This window comes from Physella acuta, unplaced genomic scaffold, assembly GCF_028476545.2.
Source record: "Physella acuta isolate Inbredline_101_S28 unplaced genomic scaffold, ASM2847654v3 ptg000353l, whole genome shotgun sequence".
NCBI classification, from domain to species: Eukaryota; Metazoa; Mollusca; class Gastropoda; family Physidae; genus Physella; species Physella acuta.
Window position 1 is genome coordinate 595600 of NW_026731872.1, and position 24654 is coordinate 620253.

At 38.0% G+C, this 24654-nt stretch overlaps 1 protein-coding gene and 2 long non-coding RNA genes across 5 annotated transcripts in view; 2 read left to right on the top strand and 1 right to left on the bottom strand.

The window, feature by feature from the left end:
• The first annotated feature begins 1974 nt into the window (after positions 1 to 1974).
• Positions 1975 to 24277, top strand: LOC131941217 (tetratricopeptide repeat protein 13). Of its 3 annotated transcripts, none has more exons than XM_059300296.1 (25): positions 1975 to 2288; positions 2709 to 2812; positions 3401 to 3476; positions 4255 to 4325; positions 5054 to 5119; positions 5430 to 5528; positions 8437 to 8553; positions 8685 to 8801; positions 8979 to 9061; positions 9240 to 9381; positions 11122 to 11226; positions 11575 to 11641; positions 12126 to 12244; positions 12380 to 12417; positions 15351 to 15516; positions 15733 to 15778; positions 16163 to 16313; positions 16573 to 16656; positions 17219 to 17300; positions 17800 to 17912; positions 19363 to 19495; positions 22503 to 22582; positions 23403 to 23481; positions 23639 to 23718; positions 24085 to 24277. In XM_059300296.1, exons 1-25 carry the CDS (start codon positions 1985 to 1987, stop codon positions 24188 to 24190), a joined length of 2628 nt encoding a protein of 875 aa, XP_059156279.1. In that variant the 5' UTR covers positions 1975 to 1984; the 3' UTR covers positions 24191 to 24277. The 3 variants fall into 3 exon arrangements, with proteins under 3 accessions (XP_059156279.1, XP_059156281.1, XP_059156280.1); XM_059300298.1 differs by having other exon boundaries at positions 19363 to 19489; XM_059300297.1 differs by having other exon boundaries at positions 16166 to 16313.
• LOC131941220 (uncharacterized) lies at positions 13173 to 14569 on the top strand. Its single transcript, XR_009386626.1, has 2 exons — positions 13173 to 13263; positions 14305 to 14569. It is a non-coding gene; the product is annotated as an uncharacterized LOC131941220 (long non-coding RNA).
• Positions 15485 to 24654, bottom strand: part of LOC131941219 (uncharacterized) — a 32165-nt gene continuing 22995 nt past the window's right edge. Inside the window, exons 4-5 of the long non-coding RNA XR_009386625.1 lie at positions 23108 to 23285; positions 15485 to 15617 (exon numbers count right to left, since the gene is read on the bottom strand). This is a non-coding gene — a long non-coding RNA (uncharacterized LOC131941219). The remainder of the gene's footprint in view (positions 15618 to 23107; positions 23286 to 24654) is intronic.

Here is a 24654-nt window from a genome sequence, read left to right on the forward strand (position 1 = left end):
TACTAAGAAGTGAAACGGTGAAAACTCAAAATTTCATGTGATTTTTTGTGCACGATTACAATACTTCCTCTATACTCTATATACGAGAAAGTAAAAATTAAGGAGAATAGGAACATTCTAACCCTAGGTTTTTGTCAGAATGATAAAAACAATTTTGAAATTGATCTGGTATAACTAGTATAAGTGTTCTGTATTGAAGAGCTGAGTTTCTTCCAGGCATCTCTTCGGGGGCCCCCGAAATTTTTTTACCTCCCCCCGAACGAAATGAAATGTATATAATTTATATAGAAAATATATACTTTTAACAGTGTCCGGTCCCCCCCCCCCCCCCGAAGAAAGTCTACCCCCCCCCCCCCCCGAAAATTTCAAGTGCCCCCCCCTCCCCCGGAGAAAAAAGTCTGGAAGAAACACTGTTGAAGAGTGTGGTGTGAAAACAGCAGCAAAAATATTCCAATCAGTTGCCAGTGGCTTTACTAACTGCTTGGTGATTGGCGGGGACCAGGTGTTTGGAGAGATTCCTAATTTGGTCAGGTATGGACCTGGTTAGGGAGATTCCTAGATTGTTCAGGTGTGTTGGGGAAAATTCATAGACTGTCCAGGAATGTTTATGGTGATTCCAAGACTGACCAAGTGTATTTGGTAGGATTCCTAAACTGTCTAGGTATGGTTATGAAGATTCCTAGACTGACCAAATGTTGCTGACAGAGTTGTGAAGATTAAAAAAAATATTCTGGTCATCGCCAAGTGGTGAAGGTAAGTCTTGAATTTGTCAGACATGTGCCATTTCCAGGGAACCACATGCCAGTTAGTGTTGCACCACTGAGACCTTCAAAGTTTTTGATTGTGGTATCCCTGGTGTTACAACCAGATGTGTTAATTTAAACTAAACTACTTGATACTGTTGTTGGCCAAGGTTTAAAATAAGCAAGAAACAACTAATTTGGAGCATATTCACCGAGATGAGATAATTTATCTTACAAAAGGACACAAGTCACTGGCCCACTAATTTAACCCTAGATACCACTGCATGTATAGCAATACCGTGATTTATTTGAAAGGGGAGTGATAGTTTGTTGGAAGCGTAGCCACAATATATTGCTTTTTACTATTTTTTGTATGCATCGTTTCTTATGTTCAAAATGATTGGATAATTTTTAACGTTTTTCTAATTACGTTAGTAATCGTTTCTGATGATGTAAAAAAAAAACCAAAAAAAAAAAAAAAAAAAACAATTCTCCCGTATAAAAAATACCACCCCAAATCCTTTTTTTTTTTAAAAAAAAAAATCAGTTTTTAATTCAAAATGATGTGGGTTGAGGGAGGGAGTTTTACAAGTTGACCTATTGATAAACTATAAATAGGTCTAGTGCTTGATCTAGTCTGTTAATGTTAGGACGTCATGTCTTGTGTTTTAATGTGTATGCCCGCCCAATTTTTTATGATCTAATTTTTACAAAAAAAATTATGTTAGGGAACAGAGGCGTAGCAACCCATTTCGGCTTCCCGGGCGAACTATGAATTTTGAGCCCCCCCCCCCCCCCCATTTATATATTTATCCACGTTAGCGAAAAAGACCCCCCCCCACACACACTACACACTCACATATCACATTCCCGTTAATACTTTATTCCCACATCACACAAGCAACGTTACAACGTAGAAAGCCGTCCGTAGAACCGAGTAGCTATTTTCTTGAATTCGAATATAATGCAGCTCAGAATACATTTGTTATTTTCTATTTCTACCCAATTTAGCGCCCCTTTGGCGGCCGCCCCACCCGCTCTCCCCTAACTAAGCCTCTGTAAGGGAATCCTTAGTATGACATCGTTGCATTTAATTTAGTTTATTTTCAATCATAAATATTTTGCTTAGTCAACGACGTTAAATGTTTTTATTTTTAACCTTCTTAGTTATAAAAATCTGTACACATTTTAATAACAACTGTTAAGAGCTCTTTTCAAATAAAAACAAAATTTAGTTAAAGATGGACGTGTGGCTACTTTCGGTTTTTATTTCAGTGTGTATGTTTACACTAAGATCCAATGGCCAGATTTGTAAAATAGCAAATGTTCAAATTGATAACGAAGATGGAAAGCAACAGTACATTGAACTCAACCTTAAAAAGCTCGATATCAACGACGAAAGTATTTGCTTAGGTTGTAATATAAAGGGCGATCCATCTAAAACCGGAGGTTATGATGAGTACAGTTCACACCACAGTCACTGGACCAAAACCCCTCCCACTTTCAATATTGTATTCATTCCTAGTGAACTCGTTCCAGAATGTGGTAAGGGAAAAAAATTGCTGAATTTGTTACTGCATGAAAAATAAATTGAAATGTTGATTTTTTAAAAAAAAATTGACCTTAGTCTTAATTTTAATTTAATTTAAAATTGAAACTAAACAAAAATTTAGGCTAGTTTTATTAAATATACTCTTTTTTATAGGTTCGGTTTAAGTTTAATAATTTATTAATTTGTAAATGAATTTTAAAATTTAAGGTTAATTTTTAATAAGATCTAGATCTAGTAAAAATGAATATGGTCTTGCCTTACTTGAATTTTTACAAGAAAACTAAACTAAAAGGAAACTATATTGAAACTAAAGAAACTTTGATACTGAACTTTTTGTGTAAATCTTTCTACACAGACCTCTTAAATTGAAAAAAATAATGCAGAGTTTTAAAAAAATAATACATTCTTTTAAGATGCTGATGATTTTGCATCCTTGCCAACTGGATTGTGTGCCCTGACTGAGTCAGATGAAAAAATTGCTTGTCAGGAAAATGTATGCAGTCTCCCAGCTGTTGAGGTAGTTTTTAAATCTTGAACAAAAGTTGGTGGATCTATCACATCTCAGTTGGTTGTCTTGTAGTGAAGTTTGTTGTATGCTGATGTTTACCTCTGTCTTATAGTGAAGTTTGTTGTATGCTGGTGTTTACCTCTGTCTTGTAGTGAAGTTTGTTGTATGCTGATGTTTACCTCTGTCTTGTAGTGAAGTTTGTTGTATGCTGGTGTTTACCTCTGTCTTGTAGTGAAGTTTGTTGTATGCTGATGTTTACCTCTGTTGTCTTGTAGTGAAGTTTGTTGTATGCTGATGTTTACCTCTGTTGTCTTGTAGTAAAGTTTGTTGTATGCTGATGTTTACCTCTGTCTTGTAGTGAAGTTTGTTGTATGCTGATGTTTACCTCTGTTGTCTTGTAGTGAAGTTTGTTGTATGCTGATGTTTACATCTGTCTTGTAGTGAAGTTTGTTGTATGCTGATGTTTACCTCTGTCTTGTAGTGAAGTTTGTTGTATGCTGATGTTTACCTCTGTCTTGTAATGAAGTTTGTTGTATGCTGATGTTGTCTTGTAGTGAAGTTTGTTGTATGCTGATGTTTACTTCTATATGGCTGTAGGAGCTGGCTGAAGCTATTGAAGAAAAACATTTCAGCTCCCTCTTCATTGGACACGCCCACCTGGAGCATCAGCTTGGTAAGGAGGAAATAACTGTAAACAGTTTTTTGTTTTGTTATTTAACAGATGTTAATGTATGACGTGTGTAAACTGTTAGGGTAAATGGATGACTTAACTGTTAAGGTAAATGGATGACTTAACTGTTAAGGTAAATGTATGACTTAACTGTTAAGGTAAATGTATGACTTAACTGTTAGGGTAAATGTATGACTTAACTGTTAGGGTAAATGTATGACTTAACTGTTAGGGTAAATGGATGACTTAACTGTTAAGGTAAATGTATGACTTAACTGTTAGGGTAAATGTATGACTTAACTGTTAGGGTAAATGTATGACTTAACTGTTAGGGTAAATGTATGATTTAACTGTTAGGTTAAATGTATGACTTAACTGTTAGGTTAAATGTATGACTTAACTGTTAGGTTAAATGTATGACTTAACTGTTAGGTTAAATGTATGACTTAACTGTTAGGGTAAATGTATGACTTAACTGTTAGGGTAAATGTATGAATTAACTGTTATGGTAAATGTATGACTTGGTAAATGTATGACTTAGCGTAAATGTATGACTTAAGGTAATTGTATGACTTAAGGTAAATGTATGACTTAGGGTAAATGTATGACTTAGGGTAAATGTATGACTTAACTGTTAGGATAAATGTATGACTTGTGTAAACTGTTAAGGTAAATGTATGACTTAACTGTTAGCATAAATGTATGACTTAAGGTAAATGTATGACTTAACTGTTAGGGTAAATGTATGACTTAGGGTAAATCTATGACTTAATGTTATCAGCTGCGGCTGTTGTACATCTAAACCTGGGCCACGCTGACAAGGCTGTTGAGGAGTTCAGCTCTCTCATTCATGTGAGTAGGTTGTAGGCTAAATGTCAATAACTGTAACAAAAACTGTAGGAGTTCAGCTCTCTCATCCATGTGAGTAGGTTGTAGGCTAAATGTCAATAACTGTAACAATAACTGTAGGAGTTCAGCTCTCTCATTTATGTGAGTAGGTTGTAGGCTAAGTGTCAATAACTGTAACAAAAACTGAAACAGGTGGTGGGTGGTGTCATATTGGGACACTTGTCATCTTGAATACAAATTCATTGCTGATCTACATGTCATGTCATTTGCTGATCTACATGTCATGTCATTTGCCGATCTACATGTCATGTCATTTGCTGATCTACATGTCATGTCATTTGCTGATCTACATGACTTGTCATTTGCTGATCTACATGACTTGTCATTTGCTGATCTACATGACTTGTCATTTGCTGATCTACATGACATGTCATTTGCTGATCTACATGTCATGTCATTTTATGATCTACATGTCATGTCATTTTATGATCTACATGTCATGTCATTTGCTGATCTACATGTCATGTCATTTGCTGATCTACATGTCATGTCATTTGCTGATCTACATGTCATGTCATTTGCTGATCTACATGTCATGTCATTTGCTGATCTGCATGACATCTGGTCACTTGTCACACCCTTGAAGTTATTCTACCAATTAGTAGATTTTAATTACCCTGTGTGTGATCAAATGTGTCCAACATTAATGAATATTATTTCTCATTTACCAGACCAACCCAACTTTAACCATCGCTTACTTTGGAAGAGGCCTGGCTTATGCTAGAAAAAACCTTCAGGTATTCAATGCTTTGTTTCTTTAAGGTTTTGTACTTGCTAGAGTTTGTGTTTTTATCTGAGTTGTGAATGAACTTTGTTATAGAATGGCTTTGTTTCTTTAAGGTTTTGTACTTGCCAGAGTTTTTTTATCTGAGTTGTGAATGAACTGTGTTACAGAATGGCTTTGTTTCTTTAAGGTTTTGTACTTGCCAGAGTTTGTGTTTTTATCTAACTGAGTTGTGAATGAACTGTGTTACAGAATGGCTTTGTTTCTTTAAGGTTTTGTACTTGTCAGAGTTTGTGTTTTTATCTGAGTTGTGAATGTTACAGAATGCCACCAGCACACAACTGGCCCTGAATGACCTGACTAAAGCCATTGAGCTGGACACAAGTCTAGCTCGGCCAGACCTCTTGATGCACCGGACTCAGGTATTTCTAGCTGGTATTTTTGAAATACACACTGCTAACTTGTCCTTCAACTTGTCCCTCAACTTGTCCCTCAACTTGTCCCTCAACTTGTCCCTACAACTTGTTCCTACATGTTACTACAACTTGTTCCTACAACATGTATCACATAAACAAGTTGTGTCAAACAGCCAAATAAAAACTCTGATTTCGCTCTCAAGTCGCCCAAATGTAATAGCCTTTCATTTACTAGTTTTCTATAAAATAAAGGGCTCATGTAATAATAAGCATAGTACCATTTTAAAGTAAATTTAAAACCTTCTAATTCTGCCTAATTTTTATGGTAGTTGACATTACACAATATATCTCATTTATCGATTGAAAACTATCACCAAGTGGATTTTTCATGCAAATTTGGACCCTCCTCACATTCAACTCCCGGGCCTTTTTTTTTACCATTCAACATTTCTTTACAAATACTTGTAAAATGTGCAAATTGAATAGCCTTTAGTGGGGTACTAAATTTAAAAACTCCATAAAAGACTAAATATTCTAAATTTTAAAAAAATTAAGCAATTGTTAAACTAGTACGTCATCCTGACATCGTATAAATTTTTAAATTAGGATTTTCAGAAAGATGGTCTATTTTTCTGTTAAAACACTGAAATTTTTTCTGAGTATGGTAAAAAAAAAAGCCAAGCTCGACAAAACACACTATTGCAATAAATAAAATAGCTCTAGACCCTGGAACAGGAAATGACTGTTTTCTTCGTTAACAACGCACTACCTAGCTTTTCAAAATTGATTATAGCAAGTTTTAGCTGCTTGATAGTTCAGTAAAATAAATAAAAACATGTAGCTACTTAATCAACCAGTTCGTCTGTCTATTTTTCATAGTTCATTTCTTCAATATAGATCTATAATTAAACCTACAACTCATGTTTTAGCTTTGTTCATTTCTTCATTATCTATTTAGTAATAAAACTATAATAACTCCATTCAGTGATTAGACTTCCATGTAATTTTACAGCTTCGTCCGATGAACTAAACCCCACTTCACTGTGTATCGGAGTCTAATTCTTTTTTCCGATTGTTTAGTTCAACTATTTTTTCTTTTCTGACAGAGGGTACTTTGAAAATTAATTACAACATATTTTTGTAATCTTTTTAGAGTAGCTGAATATTTTAATCTGTTAAATCTAAAAGGTCACGTGATCGTACATTTTGTCACCAGTGTCAACAATATATGGGTATAGTTTTAAGTAGAAAAACCCGCCAAGTTCATGGATGGTTTGGGTTTTAGTGATGATTTAAAACTGAATAGTAAATTGTGTGAAGCTTGAAATACTTTACATTACCAAAGAAATTGACCATTTGACTTGTTAGTGTGTTAGTGTATATTTATTGTGAATAATTTCAACTTGAACTAGATCTAGGCGATATATTATGTTAATACCTCAAACACTCACCTGGAGTAGAGGGGGGGGGAATAAGCAAGATCTCTACTACAGTTGTAACAATGTCCATATATATTAATGATCAGTGCACGAGTGCTGATGTATTTACACTTTCCAGTCAGCTTGTAAATAAACCCATAAACCCTTATTAGAACCCTTTCAAAAGAATGTATGTCTATGAAAAAAAAATCTTGTTAAGTCCTCAATTATATCGACGTTTAATGTGGTTATTGATTACATAATTAAATGTTATAGTTGTGAAGAACAACTGTTAAGACACTAAGGGTGAGAATGCAAGACTAGCATGGTTATCTATTTACTATTTAGCCTACGTAGTTGTATTTATATTAGCAAGTGTATTTTTGGTGTAGCCCTATCATATCGCAATACTTGTTGAACCAGCTATGTATAAATACATATTTATAGCATAAAGATAAATCAACTGAGGCATTCTAAGTAAATGCTCTTACTTTTAAATGTACTACTGGTTCTAGAGACTAATAATTATTTCGACAAAAAATATTTTCTTTATTGGACCCTTGCACTGTTCCAGCCACCATTGGATCGCATATAAATTAATCACAGAAACAAAGACTATTTACCTGTTAAGAGCTATGGTTATTCTGTATTTCAATACAGCCAGATCTACTGTAGCTTTCATAATTTTTTTTTAAAAGAAGCATTTTGACAGATTGTGAACCCCTGCACTCTTCTGATCAAACATGTTATAGGCATACATGTAACTTAAATTCAAAGAAGCGTTGTTCCCCTACATTTTGATATATTTATCAAGTATGCTCTTTCATCAGACAATTTTTTGGTGATTTTTCAAAAATGTACAAAATTTGTGTTTTCTACTTCCCTCTTTTTTTTAATCAAAAAGTGAAAAATCCCAATTTCAATGCAATTAATTTAAATGATGTACTTATTTTTGAGATCTGAAAAAAAATTAAGTCTGTTCTCTGAATAAGTGTGTTTGTGTTGAGTTCAAAAGATTGTGTTTGTGACATGTACTTTTACAGATATAACGTCTCAAACATGTCGAAAAAACAACAAGTTTTTAAAATGTAACTTTTTTACTACTTGAGTTCTTCACATAGCAATTTTCAAAAAAGCTCTGGGACTGTTTAAAAAAATCTGTTTGACATACCTACATAAATGTCTTAAAACATGTTCCTACAACTTGTTTCTACATGTTCCTACAACTTGTTTCTACATGTTCCCACAACTTGTTTCTACATGTTCCCACAACTTGTTTCTACATGTTCCCACACCTTGTCTCTACATGTTCCTACAACTTGTTTCTACATGTTCCCACAACTTGTTTCTACATGTTCCCACAACTTGTTTCTACATGTTCCCACAACTTGTCTCTACATGTTCCTACAACTTGTTTCTACATGTTCCCACAACTTGTTTCTACATGTTCCTACAACTTGTATGACATAAACACGCCCTACTTGTCCACCAACCAGGTCCTGTTGAGACTGCATCAGTACCAGGAAGCTTTGAATGATGTCACATCGCTGCTCAAACTTCAGCCGTCTGCTAAGATCTACTTTCTGCGTGGGGTCATCCACCTTATGATGGAAGTATGTTTAGAAAATTTTAGAACCATCAGCTTTGGTTCATCAAAGTTAGCAGAATATAATTCAAGAGTTATTAGTTTTTTAGTTAGCTATCTATTTATGACTGATATGACATTTGTTTTTTTATTTTCTAGAATTTTTCCCAAGCTGAACAAGATTTCCGCAAAAATTTGCTGTCGTCAGACGCCAAAATTCAGTCTCTCTCACACTTCCACCTGGGGCTGGCCCTCTACTACAGGGGAAAAGTTCGGGTATGTTTTTGTTCTTATGTCTCGCCAGAAAAAAATTTTTTTCAAGAAAACTGGCAGTTCAATAGTTCTGTTAGATAAGAGTGGTGTTGGATCCAGTTACACAAATTTGTTAGTTGATGAACTCAAGTTTGCCATGGCAAGTTTAGCTGTTAGAAACTTTCCTCTGACATTCTACAGAATGCTGTGGAAGTGTTTAAAGAAGTGCTCAAGGAAAATCCTGCTCATCTGGAGGCCTGTCTTAGCTTAGCTCAAGGATATAAGTAAGTCTTGAGCTTAGGGCTATGGGTAGTTCTTAGATTAGCTCAGGGATATAAGTAAGTCTTTAGCTCAGAGCCCTAAGCTCTTATAATTGTAACCAATGCTCAGCTACAGTCAGCTGTGATACTGTCAGTTAAAAAGGCACCCCCATAACTTTATAGTTTTGTCGTTCCCCCCCAGAGACCTAGGTAATGTACGTGGAGCTTTATCCAAGTTTAACCAGAGCCTGCACCTCAACCCTAACCATGCCATGACGTACAACTTACGTGGGAACTTGTTTTACAGCAGTGGGGACCAGAGATCTGCCATACTAGATTACGAGGTAAAACATTTCAAAGATCTGCCGTCTTAGATTGCGAGGTAAAACATTTCAAAGATCTGCCATACTAGATTACGAGGTAAAACATTTCAAAGATCTGCCATACTAGATTACGAGGTAAAACATTTCAAAGATCTGCCGTCTTAGATTACGAGGTAAAACATTTCAAAGATCTGCCATACTAGATTACGAGGTAAAATGTTTCAAAGATCTGCCATACTAGATTACGAGGTAAAACGTTTCAAAGATCTGCCATACTAGATTACGAGGTCAAACATTTCAAAGATCTGCCATACTATATTACGAGGTAAAACATTTCAAAGATCTGCCATACTAGATTACGAGGTAAAACATTTCAAAGATCTGCCATACTAGATTACGAGGTAAAATGTTTCAAAGATCTGCCATACTAGATTACGAGGTAAAACGTTTCAAAGATCTGCCATACTAGATTACGAGGTAAAACGTTTCAAAGATCTGCCATACTAGATTACGAGGTAAAACGTTTCAAAGATCTGCCATACTAGATTACGAGGTAAAACATTTCAAAGATCTGCCATACTAGATTACGAGGTAAAACATTTCAAAGATCTGCCGTCTTAGATTACGAGGTAAAACATTTCAAAGATCTGCCATACTAGATTACGAGGTAAAACATTTCAAAGATCTGCCGTCTTAGATTACGAGGTAAAACATTTCAAAGATCTGCCATACTAGATTACGAGGTAAAACGTTTCAAAGATCTGCCATACTAGATTACGAGGTAAAACATTTCAAAGATCTGCCATACTAGATTACGAGGTAAAACATTTCAAAGATCTGCCATACTAGATTATGAGGTAAAACATTTCAAAGATCTGCCATACTAGATTACGAGGTAAAACATTTCAAAGATCTGCCATTTTAGATTATGAGGTAAAACATTTCAAAGATCTGCCATTTTAGATTATGAGATAAAACATTTCAAAGATCTGCAGTGTTAGATTACGAGGTAAAACATTTCAAAGATCTGCCATTTTAGATTATGAGGTAAAACATTTCAAAGATCTGCCATTTTAGATTATGAGGTAAAACATTTCAAAGATCTGCCATTTTAGATTATGAGGTAAAACATTTCAAAGATCTGCCGTCCTAGATTATGAGGTAAAACATTTCAAAGATCTGCCATACTAGATTACGAGGTAAAACGTTTCAAAGATCTGCCATACTAGATTACGAGGTAAAACATTTCAAAAATCTGCCATACTAGATTACGAGGTAAAACATTTCAAAGATCTGCCATACTAGATTATGAGGTAAAACATTTCAAAGATCTGCCATACTAGATTACGAGGTAAAACATTTCAAAGATCTGCCATTTTTAGATTATGAGGTAAAACATTTCAAAGATCTGCCATTTTAGATTATGAGATAAAACATTTCAAAGATCTGCAGTGTTAGATTACGAGGTAAAACATTTCAAAGATCTGCCATTTTAGATTATGAGGTAAAACATTTCAAAGATCTGCCATTTTAGATTATGAGGTAAAACATTTCAAAGATCTGCCATTTTAGATTATGAGGTAAAACATTTCAAAGATCTGCCGTCCTAGATTATGAGGTAAAACATTTCAAAGATCTGCCATTTTAGATTACGAGGTAAAACATTTCAAAGATCTGCAGTCTTAGACTTGACATTTAACCAGTTGATTGTCACATGTCACTGGAGATGACATTTAGTAAATGCCAACTTGTTTCTGTCAGAGGTGCCTGGCCAGGGACCCCCACAACGCCAACTGCCAGTACATGAAGGCTGCCTCCAAGCTCATGCACGGACGTTTTTATGACGCTCTCAAGGACACGACAAAGGTAGGCTGGAGGTCAACTGTCTGTATGTTGAGGTCACGTATGCCGCCTGAGCTGGTTGTAACCCTTGTTGTGGTCCAACACCTTTTACTTTGTCCTGCCTCCGTATTCTGATAGAAAAATGAGTGGATGATTGTGTTGTAGAAGTCCTGGTGTAAGGCCTGGGCCATATGTTAAGAACTAGGTCTTGTTCACGTTATCCATTCATATACTGGGGGTCATCTGCCCCATAGAGCACCAGGTCAGAAAGGGTAACTTTGATGTCTGTCAGCTCAGCTTGAAACATAAATGTATCTTAACACCTGATTTAAACACCCGACCTAAACACCTGCCTCCATTTGAAACTTTCAGTTGATGGTGACCAACATGCCAACCATGAGAGCATCCCCAGAGTTTCTAAGGGCTCAGTACTTGAGAGGTAACCACACACACACACCCACACAGTATTTGAGAGGTAACCACACACACCACACTGGTTCAGTATTTGAGAAGTAACCAAGAATCACAAATTAAGAGGGGGCAGATAGTCTTTTAGAGAACACAAGCAAATATTTATAGTCGTATATATTGTCTACATCATAAAGCATAATGGCATTGCAAAGAAATAAACTCATTGTTTTTGAAAACTTTAATTAAACTACAAAAAAAATAAAATAAAATATAAAATGCCGATATAATAATGAACACTTAATGCAACAAAAATAAGAGAAGAAAAAATTGTTTTCTTCAAAAAAGTATTGGTTGCTCAAGTGATGGCTGACATATTTTAGCGACCAATGCTTTGATTGAAGAAAGTTTGATTGGTTTTATTTTCAGTGCATTAAAGCTTACTATTTTTATTCTCTCTACAATTACTCCAGATATTTAATAACTTTATTTTCCTGTGCACTATATTTAAACAGAGTACGCGAGGTACGTCCACGCTCGTCTAGACAGCCCCATATCTTCTATAGAACCAGGCGCAGATTTTATTCCGGAATATTTAAATTCTTGGACAAAATTGAAACCTTTGGATTTAAAAGTGAGAATTTTTTAATAGCAACTTTTGTTGTAACTCTTTTTGTGATCTACATCTGTGACATGCTTTTGTAGTTGACAGATTGTATACAGAGTTGCCATGGTAACCCATTGTTGACTCCATGTTTTTTGTTTGTAGAGTTACAAGGAGCAGCCAGGTTTAAGGCCAGACATCAGGTGGGTGGAAATCTTTCCCTGCTGTCATAACACATCCAGCATAACACATCCAGCATGTGTCATAAGTTGTCTCTTCCCTCACAAAACATCACCATGTATTGCCAGAACAAAACATTACAATGTTTTTGCCATTTTTAGTTCTTATAAAGTTTAACACCCACCAATAAACTGGCCAGTTTTGTCATCTTTAGTGTAGGTAGTCCAAACTGGCGAAAAAGTGCGTTTTAGGGTCAGTTTTTGCGGTTTTCAAAAAAAAAATTTCACTACTTCTAGTTGTCCTATAAGAATAAAAATTATATGTCAATAAAGTTTAAGTCTTTATCTGTCGTAATCTGGTATTTTTATATCTGTAACACATGTCTGAATGTGTTTTATATTTGTTTGAAAAGTATCAGTTACGTCAACAAATTTCACCGTTTTGCGTGTACCGATCGACCCCACACTGTTTTATTTGGTCGCGGCTTCGCGACGAAGCATCGTAGAAGCATAATCTTAATGTCATTTTAAAGATCGAATTCTAGGCTATCGTTTGATGTAAAAATTGAAAAAATAACTTGTTTATTTCATTTAAAAAATACAGATTTTAAACTTTAAATGACGATATATACACGGAAACAAACTAATTCTGTTTCATATTTTACACCTATGTAAAGTTCAGTTTTATAACTACTTTGTGTTGTAAATTCAAGTATTTCTGATTTACGGTCGCGAAGCCGTACCACCAATAAACATATAACCCTCGAGTCGACTTTAAGCCCCGAGTAAGTTGCTCGCCGAACGGTTTTAAAGGTTGACGACCGATGATGCTAAACGGATTTTACCCTTGCTAGAGCCTTCAAACAAGTTGTAAGTATCATTTTTAAAGTTTCATTTCCATTTTAATAAATGAATTTTAAGTTTGAATGTCAGTTTGGTTTAATTAGTACACGTTATTAATGTAAATTTGAACGCTTCAAGTCCACGGTTTTAGCGTGTGAACTACGCTTGTACACAGGGTGTGTTTAGACGTGAAGCTATTTAATTCAGGACATTCTAGGGACTTAAAATATGGATGCACTTAACAATTAGATGCTAGTGTTTACTAATTCTTTAAAATCTATTGACTGGGATCAATGATAGGGTCGTATTACTACAGTTTATCTGGACTATCACGTCAAAATTATGAATCGACAAATTCAAAATGGCCACCAGACTATCCTGGTTACTATGTGGACGAACTCAATTATTTACAGGGAACGAAGGTTAAATACTTATAAAATATTAATGAAACACAAAAGAAATGTATAATTATAATAACTATACATTTTTATCGATTTATTTAAAACAAAAGACACTAAATTTTAAGGACTAATGTGATTAATTTTTTTTATTTTCTGTTGTGTGCTCTGATTCTGATTCCCCTGCTAAATAATGTGAAATGGTCTGCGCCAGTCTCCGTAATAAAATGTACCAGATCAATTTTTAGATGGTGGTGCAATTTATTAAGATTCTACATGTTGTGACTTAGTTTTAAATGTTATATTAGTTGTAAGTGTAAGTAGTACTAGTAGTATTTCTCATTATTTATTTATTTTATATGCATATAATAGTAACAATGAAGGACAGTTAAGTTGTCCTATAGGAAGTTGAGAACCACAGTATGGCATCTTCATCATTGGATATCTCAACCAGTGTGGCACAAGCAACGAATATTTCATATTTCATTCAGTAGAATTACTCTTAAAAATATATATATAAAGTATAAATTACTTTTAACAAAAAGGTGTTTTCAGGCTTTTTCATATGTTTCCAGTTATAGTCATAGGACAAATAGTAGGCCTACACAATAGGCTGGTAGTAAATTTAATTCTATTTTATTAATCACTAAATCAATTGTTTATTCCATAGCTGGAGACATTTACAGTGGCCTATCCAGAACTTTCCTTACAAGGGAAGGGAAGAAGGCCAAGACCCCCCCCCCCCCCCCCCCAACTACAGTTCCCAAAACATATCACTTACTCTTGATGCTCCACAAGATCAAGGTTGAGGGAAACAAGACGTACAAAGATGTGGAGTTGTAGTTTTAAAAACTGTTCCCCCAAAGCAGTTATCAACCGTATAGGTTTGAAAAGAAACCAAAGCATGTGGCATCAACTGCTGCATCACTTGTAGGCATCACGTCTTTATTAAACTACATTACATTACATTTACTCTACTAAATTTTGATTCTGTTTCTCCTGCACTAGATAACTGTGGTATTTTTTAAAATAATATTTTAACTCATGTGATTTTTGAAAATAATTAACACATTTTTCCACGTTGATGTTACCAACACAATAGTTTTAGAGTTATTCCAAAGCAAAAAAAAAAAAAAAAAACATTGAATTTTTTTTTTTTTTATGAAAATAAAAGTGACCAAAACGCATTTTTGTCATTTTCAATTATTTTTTTACCTTAGAAAGACTCATTTTAGATGACTGAAAAAAATTGGGCATATATATTACAAACTTTGCAGCAACTTTACCAATTTCTACACTTCTATGTTATTTAGTTTAAAAAATATGGGTTCTCAAAAATGGCACTTTTTGAAAATCAGTTTTTTACCAAATTTTGCTTTTTTAAAAATCGCATAACTTTTTTATTTATTGAGATATTTTTATAAAATTTGTGGCATAGACCTTACAATTAAAAGTTCTTTCATGACATACTCACTCCAGAAGTCTGCAATCAATAGTTAATTTTAGTTTGGACTACCTATTTAGTGGGTCAGAGGTCATGTTAAATACACAAATGATGTTCCCTGTGGCAAACATGTGAACAGTGAAATTAAAAATAGATTGATGCATTGAGACTAGAAATGCTAATCCTGTAGGTGTTGAGAAAATGTCTTAGAGTATGAAGTAGATTAGTTTAGTCTGGGTGGTGCCATCATCGTCACATGGACTGCTCTGCAGGGATGCTGACCCCCAGTTTGAGATCCCTCCGGCCCTGGAGTCCCTGATTTGTCGTGCCGAGGCCCTGGGAAAATTGTCACAAGTCAACGCTGACGGCGTCCTGACAGACCGACGACTCAACCTGGCCATGGGGCTGGCATCTATCCACATTGGCCAGTATTTTGAGGTACGTGGCCAAATTTAATTTTTTGGCAGTAAATTCATTTAGTTGAGATGTAGCTCTAGTATTGTCATAGCCTTCATCAACACAATTTTTGTCTTTGGTTTCTGAAAGAGATTAATTCATTTAATGATTATTTAAAAAAATTATTATACCTCTATCTGATTCAAGCAATCAAGGGAAATAACCTAGATATAGTTTGTGTTGCTTTCTTTTTTCCAGGCCAAATGGAAATTGTTGAAGGCTGTACAAAAACCTGGAACAGCTGGTGAGTTGACAATTCAGCTTGTGAGAGGTGAACTGGTGAGGTGAAGTGGTGTGGTGAGGTGAAGTGGTGAGGTGAAGTGGTGTGGTGAGGTGAAGTGGTGTGGTGAGGTGAAGTGGTGTGGTGTGGTGAAGTGGTGTGGTGGTGTGGTGAGGTGAAGTGGGGAGGTGAACTGGTGTGGTGAGGTGGTGTGGTGAAGTGGGGAGGTGAACTGGTGTGGTGAACTGGTGATACTATTTCTTAATGAAGCTAGGTAAACATACACCAGAATTGATTTAAAAAATGTCAACTGATACATTTGCCTGTCCCCACAACTGATACATTTGCCTGTCCCCACAACTGATACATTTGCCTGTCCCCACAACTGATACATTTGCCTGTCCCCAGCAGATAGAGTTGTCCACAGCTGGAGAGAATTGTTTAACATAGGCGTGTACTACAGGAGACTTGCCAGCTTGGACCAGCCCTTCCTCTGGGTAGAAAACCTGCCAGATTTTAAAAGTAAAGAGGGACATAAAGCAGACATCCCATTTGTCAGGTAGGCTTAGAAAACTTTTCAAAGCTGGACTCCTTGAATTGAACATCTATTATTGTGAATTTTTGTAAATGAACTAGCGATAGAATCATTGTAAGCTTAATTTGTTCAATCTTTCAATAACTAGTGCCATATGGCATATCTTCATCAGTGGCACATGTATCTATAACAATTGTCCTCAAATAGGACATGTAACAATCAGGCAATCTATTATTATTGTCCTCATGTAACACTGTATAATAATAGTCCTCCATCTTACCAGAGGCTCTGTCACCAACCTGAAAATGCTGCCATATTTTGATCTGGCATTCAAGCTGGCTAAGACAATGTTGGAACATTATACAGGGTAACTTGAGTTTAGTTGTAACATACACTTGTTTTTAAACTGTTGGAACACTATACAGGGTAACTTGAGTTTAGTTGTAACATACACTTGTTTTTAAACTGCTGGAACACTATACAGGGTAACTTGAGTTTAGTTGTAACATACACTTGTTTTTAAACTGTTGGAACACTATACAGGGTAACTTGAGTTTAGTTGTAACATACACTTGTTTTTAAACTGCTGGAACACTATACAGGGTAACTTGAGTTTAGTTGTAACATACACTTGTTTTTAAACTGCTGGAACACTATACAGGGTAACTTGAGTTTAGTTGTAACATACACTTGTTTTTAAACTGCTGGAACACTATACAGGGTAACTTGAGTTTAGTTGTAACATACACTTGTTTTTAAACTGCTGGAACACTATACAGGGTAACTTGAGTTTAGTTGTAACATACACTTGTTTTTAAACTGCTGGAACACTATACAGGGTAACTTGAGTTTAGTTGTAATATAAACTGCTAATGCTGGCCTCAGTGCTACAAACTACAATTGAAATCTCAGTTGATTGTGTTTGACAGTGATGGTGCTGTGAGCTACCCTGGGCTGGCAGAAGACATTTCCAAAGCTGAGACCTGTGAGGATCTACTGCTCATTTCTAGGGTGAGATGCTTGTTGTGACTGACACAATGTTATCACCATGACAACAGACAGGAAGTGACATCACCAAGGCTGTGGTCTGAAAGTTTCTGGCTAGGGAAGACAGGATTACAGTTTACAGATTGTTCAAATATGGGGTCATCCAGTTATGATGTTCAAATTCTGCTTGGTGGAGCATGCTGGGGACATCCATAAGTTAAATTTAACAAATTTAACTTATGGATGTAAATTATAAATACTTATAAACTTATTAACTGGTAAATACTTCAGTTTGTATATTTATAAAAACAGTCGCTAAAAGTGTAAGTGATCTCATGATCTTTTTTATTAAAGAAAGCAAGTTTTTATTTTCATATTTTCAGTTAGCTTATAAAGGTTTTTAACATTGATTTATTAGCCAACCATTGCAAACAGTACACCCTTAATGATTTCATAATTTGTGATCCAGTGGGAAATATTTTTAAAAAGTTTCTAGTTCAAATAATTTTTTTTCTCTGAACAGAAGCGTCAGATCAACCCAAGAGGTTTTCTGGTCTCAACACAAGTGCCATCACTACATCGTGGGAAGGTGGACTATAGGCTGGATGGGGGGGTGTTGGTGCTGACAGAAGATCTGTAAGTGGGGGGGGGGGGTGTTGGTATGACAGAAGATCTGTAAGTGGGGGGGAGTGTTGGTGCTGACAGAAGATCTGTAAGTGGTGGGGGGAGTGTTGGTGCTGACAGAAGATCTGTAAGTGGTGGGGGGAGTGTTGGTGCTGACAGAAGATCTGTAAGTGGTGGGGGGAGTGTTGGTGCTGACAGAAGATCTGTAAGTGGGGGGGGGGGTGTTGGTGCTGACATAAGATCTGTAAGTGGGGGGGGGGTGTTGGTGCTGACATAAGATCTGTAAGTGGGGGGGGGGTGTTGGTGCTGACAGAAGATCTGTAAGTGGGGGGGTGGGGGGTGGGTGTTGGTGCTGACAGAAGATCTGTAAGTGGGGGGGGGTGGGTGTTGGTGCTGACAGAAGATCTGTAAGTGGGGGGGGGGTGGGTGTTGGTGCTGACAGAAGATCTGTAAGTGGGGGGGTGGGGGGGTGGGTGTTGGTGCTGACAGAAGATCTGTAAGTGGTGGGGGGGGGTGTTGGTGCTGACATAAGATCTGTAAGTGGGGGGGGGGGTGTTGGTGCTGACAGAAGATCTGTAAGTGGGGGGGGGGAAATGTTGGTGCTGACATAAGATCTGTAAGGGGGGGGGGGAGTGTTGGTGTTGACAGAAGATCTGTAAGTGGTGGGGGGGGGTGTTGGTGCTGACATAAGATCTGTAAGTGGGGGGAGGGGGGTTGTGCTGACAGAAGATCTGTAAGTGGGGGGGAGGGGGGTTGTGCTGACAGAAGATCTGTAAGTGGGGGGGGGGTGTTGGTGTTGACAGAAGATCTGTAAGTGGGGGGGGGGGGTGTTGGTGTTGACAGAAGATCTGTAAGTGGGGGGGGGGGGTGTTGGTGTTGACAGAAGATCTGTAAGTGGGGGGGTAGAGGTGGAAGGTTTAGTTTTTGTATTTTGTTTGATGCAGGCAGCAGCGCATTGTTTTTGTATTTTGTTTGATGCAGGCAGCAGCGCATTGTTTTTGTATTTTGTTTGATGCAGGCAGCAGCGCATTGTTTTTGTATTTTGTTTGATGCAGGCAGCAGCGCATTGTTTTTGTATTTTGTTTGATGCAGGCAGCAGCGCATTGTTTTTGTATTTTGTTTGATGCAGGCAGCAGCGCATTGTTTTTGTATTTTGTTTGATGCAGGCAGCAGCGCATTGTTTTTGTATTTTGTTTGATGCAGGCAGCAGCGCATTGTTTTTGTATTTTGTTTGATGCAGGCAGCAGCGCATTGTTTTTGTATTTTGTTTGATGCAGGCAGCAGCGCATTGTTTTTGTATTTTGTTTGATGCAGGCAGCAGCGCATTGTTTTTGTATTTTGTTTGATGCAGGCAGCAGCGCATTGTTTTTGTATTTTGTTTGATGCAGGCAGCAGCGCATTGTTTTTGTATTTTGTTTGATGCAGGCAGCAGCGCATTGTTTTTGTATTTTGTTTGATGCAGGCAGCAGCGCATTGTTTTTGCCATGAACATCGTCAGCACACCAGACAGGACAGCCTCGTACACCGCGGAGATGGATCACCTGCTGGTGCTACTACAGGAGGAGATACGCAAGTCTGGTCTCAACAAGGTCTCAGTAAGTTTTGGTCTCAGTAAGTTGTGGTCTCAACAAGGTCTCAGTAAGTTGTGGTCTCAACAAGGTCTCAGTTAGTTGTGGTCTCAACAAGGTCTCAGTTAGTTGTGGTGGTCTCAACAAGGTCTCAGTTAGTTGTGGTGGTCTCAACAAGGTCTCAGTTAGTTGTGGTGGTCTCAACAAGGTCTCAGTTAGTTGTGGTGGTCTCAACAAGGTCTCAGTAAGTTGTGGTCTCAACAAGGTCTCAGTTAGTTGTGGTGGTCTCAACAAGGTCTCAGTTAGTTGTGGTGGTCTCAACAAGGTCTCAGTAAGTTGTGGTCTCAACAAGGTCTCAGTTTGTTGTGGTGGTCTCAACAAGGTCTCAGTTTGTTGTGGTGGTCTCAACAAGGTCTCAGTTTGTTGTGGTCTCAACAAGGTCTCAGTTTGTTGTGGTGGTCTCAACAAGGTCTCAGTTTGTTGTGGTGGTCTCAACAAGGTCTCAGTTTGTTGTGGTGGTCTCAACAAGGTCTCAGTTTGTTGTGGTGGTCTCAACAAGGTCTCAGTTTGTTGTGGTGGTCTCAACAAGGTCTCAGTTTGTTGTGGTGGTCTCAACAAGGTCTCAGTTTGTTGTGGTGGTCTCAACAAGGTCTCAGTTTGTTGTGGTGGTCTCAACAAGGTCTCAGTTTGTTGTGGTGGTCTCAACAAGGTCTCAGTTAGTTGTGGTGGTCTCAACAAGGTCTCAGTTAGTTGTGGTGGTCTCAACAAGGTCTCAGTTAGTTGTGGTGGTCTCAACAAGGTCTCAGTTAGTTGTGGTGGTCTCAACAAGGTCTCAGTTAGTTGTGGTGGTCTCAACAAGGTCTCAGTTAGTTGTGGTGGTCTCAACAAGGTCTCAGTTAGTTGTGGTGGTCTCAACAAGGTCTCAGTTAGTTGTGGTGGTCTCAACAAGGTCTCAGTTAGTTGTGGTGGTCTCAACAAGGTCTCAGTTAGTTGTGGTGGTCTCAACAAGGTCTCAGTTAGTTGTGGTGGTCTCAACAAGGTCTCAGTTAGTTGTGGTGGTCTCAACAAGGTCTCAGTAAGTTGTGGTGGTCTCAACAAGGTCTCAGTAAGTTGTGGTGGTCTCAACAAGGTCTCAGTAAGTTGTGGTGGTCTCAACAAGGTCTCAGTTAGTTGTGGTGGTCTCAACAAGGTCTCAGTTAGTTGTGGTGGTCTCAACAAGGTCTCAGTTAGTTGTGGTGGTCTCAACAAGGTCTCAGTTAGTTGTGGTGGTCTCAACAAGGTCTCAGTTAGTTGTGGTGGTCTCAACAAGGTCTCAGTTAGTTGTGGTGGTCTCAACAAGGTCTCAGTTAGTTGTGGTGGTCTCAACAAGGTCTCAGTAAGTTGTGGTGGTCTCAACAAGGTCTCAGTTTGTTGTGGTGGTCTCAACAAGGTCTCAGTTAGTTGTGGTGGTCTCAACAAAGTCTCAGTTAGTTGTGGTGGTCTCAACAAAGTCTCAGTTAGTTGTGGTGGTCTCAACAAGGTCTCAGTTAGTTGTGGTGGTCTCAACAAGGTCTCAGTTAGTTGTGGTCTCAACAAGGTCTCAGTTAGTTGTGGTCTCAACAAGGTCTCTGTTAGTTGTGGTGGTCTCAACAAGGTCTCTGTTAGTTGTGGTGGTCTCAACAAGGTCTCAGTTAGTTGTGGTGGTCTCAACAAGGTCTCAGTTAGTTGTGGTGGTCTCAACAAGGTCTCAGTTAGTTGTGGTGGTCTCAACAAGGTCTCAGTTAGTTGTGGTCTCAACAAGGTCTCAGTAAGTTGTGGTCTCAACAATGTCTCAGTAAGTTGTGGTCTCAACAAGGTCTCAGTAAGTTGTGGTCTCAACAAGGTCTCAGTAAGTTGTGGTGGTCTCAACAAGGTCTCAGTTAGTTGTGGTCTCAACAAGGTCTCAGTTAGTTGTGGTGGTCTCAACAAGGTCTCAGTAAGTTGTGGTCTCAACAAGGTCTCAGTAAGTTGTGGTCTCAACAATGTCTCAGTAAGTTGTGGTCTCAACAAGGTCTCAGTAAGTTGTGGTCTCAACAAGGTCTCAGTAAGTTGTGGTGGTCTCAACAAGGTCTCAGTTAGTTGTGGTCTCAACAAGGTCTCAGTTAGTTGTGGTGGTCTCAACAAGGTCTCAGTTAGTTGTGGTGGTCTCAACAAGGTCTCAGTAAGTTGTGGTGGTCTCAACAAGGTCTCAGTTAGTTGTGGTCTCAACAAGGTCTCAGTTAGTTGTGGTGGTCTCAACAAGGTCTCAGTTAGTTGTGGTGGTCTCAACAAGGTCTCAGTTAGTTGTGGTGGTCTCAACAAGGTCTCAGTTAGTTGTGGTGGTCTCAACAAGGTCTCAGTTAGTTGTGGTGGTCTCAACAAGGTCTCAGTTAGTTGTGGTGGTCTCAACAAGGTCTCAGTTTGTTGTGGTGGTCTCAACAAGGTCTCAGTAAGTTGTGGTGGTCTCAACAAGGTCTCAGTAAGTTGTGGTGGTCTCAACAAGGTCTCAGTAAGTTGTGGTGGTCTCAACAAGGTCTCAGTTTGTTGTGGTGGTCTCAACAAGGTCTCAGTTTGTTGTGGTGGTCTCAACAAGGTCTCAGTAAGTTGTGGTGGTCTCAACAAGGTCTCAGTTAGTTGTGGTGGTCTCAACAAGGTCTCAGTTAGTTGTGGTGGTCTCAACAAGGTCTCAGTAAGTTGTGGTGGTCTCAACAAGGTCTCAGTAAGTTGTGATGGTCTCAACAAGGTCTCAGTTAGTTGTGGTGGTCTCAACAAGGTCTCAGTTAGTTGTGGTGGTCTCAACAAGGTCTCAGTTAGTTGTGGTGGTCTCAACAAGGTCTCAGTTAGTTGTGGTGGTCTCAACAAGGTCTCAGTTAGTTGTGGTGGTCTCAACAAGGTCTCAGTTAGTTGTGGTCTCAACAAGGTCTCAGTTAGTTGTGGTGGTCTCAACAAGGTCTCAGTAAGTTGTGATGGTCTCACGAATAGCCCTATAGAAAGTGAGTGGTCAACCTCCAGTAACTCCATTGTATTTATTCCTCAGGATGTAGAGCTGACCATCACACACATTCTCTCCATAGTCTACTATTTTTACAATTTGCTGCCATTGACTAAAGGTTCAAGGTCAGTGTTTTCAAACTTCATTTGATGGAATAAATTTACTTTAATTACATTGTCAAATTAAACCAACTCCTCCCACTGATCCCACACCAAGGCATGTGACCCCTGTTTTTATCCACCATGATCCCTAGATCCCCTCACCTCCACTAGAGCCCTGTACCCCCTAACTACTGATCTTATCCTACCCATACATTTATCCTGAGCCCTATAATCTCCCAGACAAAAATGTTTAAATTAAAATCTGAGGTGACTTGAGAAAGAAATCATACATTCATCCCCTAATCTGCTACAACTTGATTCACCCACAACAGACAACTCTCAGGGTATAAAAATAGTTTTGGAGTATTCTCCCCTTGGTAATGAACCTTTGCCAAGACATTCCAGCGACATTATGTGCATAATCTCCCCTAGTTAATCCACTTAAATATTTTATTTGATTGTTTAATGTCTGTCTGCCATATTCCCCCTCATTACCTGGAGGGTAGACACAGGATTCTTTTGAAATTGTGACAATGAAATTAATGTTACCTGTTAGATGGCTATCTCCCATATTGGATGGTTTAATGCATTCCTGCCTGGGGCAAAAACATAGCAGTCTGGTTTTTGATCAGTTTGAAAACTTGAGCAAAGACATCAGTTTTTGATCAGTTTGAAAACTTGAGCAAAGACATCAGTTTTTGATCAGTTTGAAAACTTGAGCAAAGGCCTGTTTAAAAAAAAAAAAAACATAGGTTACTTCTGTACACACAATGTTTTTTTGTATGTAACTAGCTCGTCACAAAATAGTTGTTGTAACAGCTGGCTATTTACACATCTGTTCTAGTGCGGTGGCCTACTCTGTGTTGATGGGCCTTCTTTTATCTGTTGGCCGACAAGTCACTGGCCGGATACCAAATGGACGGGTCAGTCTTTTGTTTCATGTCTTCATTCATTTCACATTTTCATTGACGAGGTTGTTCAAGAAATAAATTAAAGTTTGCTTTACTTTCTCCTGTAGCTAATGACATTTATTAGACCAGTTGTTTGTTGTCAGTCTATAAATAGAACTTCTCCCTACAGTTGCTGGACATGGAGGCCATCTTGGCCGGGGCTCCTGATGCATTTGTTATGGTGGCCAAAAATTGGATGGCCATAAAAAAGTGAGTTGCCACAATAAAAAGTGACTAAAACAACAGCTGCAAATTTATATTCAATTATCTGTAATTAATGAACCTGGCTAATTATAAAAGTAGTCAAAACACAAATTGTACATCTATTGATAGTGACGTCCCTTGAGTCGCCTACCATTAGTCAAGTGCTTCTATTTTTATCTGTCTTTGATTGGGTCTGTGTACATGTGTTAATTAATTACAAACAATCACCTGTCAGATTTTAATGACAGGTGTTGCAACGCACACAAAAGTCTGTCTGTCAAATGTAACGTCTGTCTCACACAAATGTGTCCAACCACACAGCCACAACTAACCACACAGCCAACACTATTCACACAACTCATCTGTCCACAGAACAACTGTGCCAGTATCTACACTACCAAAGGTAAAGGACCTGCTGCCAACTGTGAGAAGTGTCTTGGAGATTCTGACCGTCAATACAACCAATTGTTTGCATTGATTCATTCAAGTTTATAATTTTAAAATTCTGAAGAGAAAAAAATGCTGAGATTTCAAAAAATTAAAATGATAAGCTCCAGCTGTTGAGTGTCTGCTTGATGAAACTAAATGTATGTCAACATTTTAAAACGTGTTGTTAATTTGATGGCTACCATGCTACTGACACACACTACAGCCCCACCCTACATCTTTCCCACACTACACCAATCTCTCGCCCACACGCCCCCTCCTTAACTACAGCTTCCACCCCCCCCCCCCCTCCCCCACGCCATCATGCCATGATCTGCCAATGATGTTTGTTACATTATTCTTACTTGCCTGCACTTTGGTGTCAGGTTGGAGAAAAATCTGGCCACTGCCACTTAGCCCCGCCCATTTCCTAATCACAGTAAGCAAATAAACAGATTGTCGGGTGTCGTTGTCAGTCCGGCCATTAACTCGCGCGGGAAGGCGAATCTTCTAATT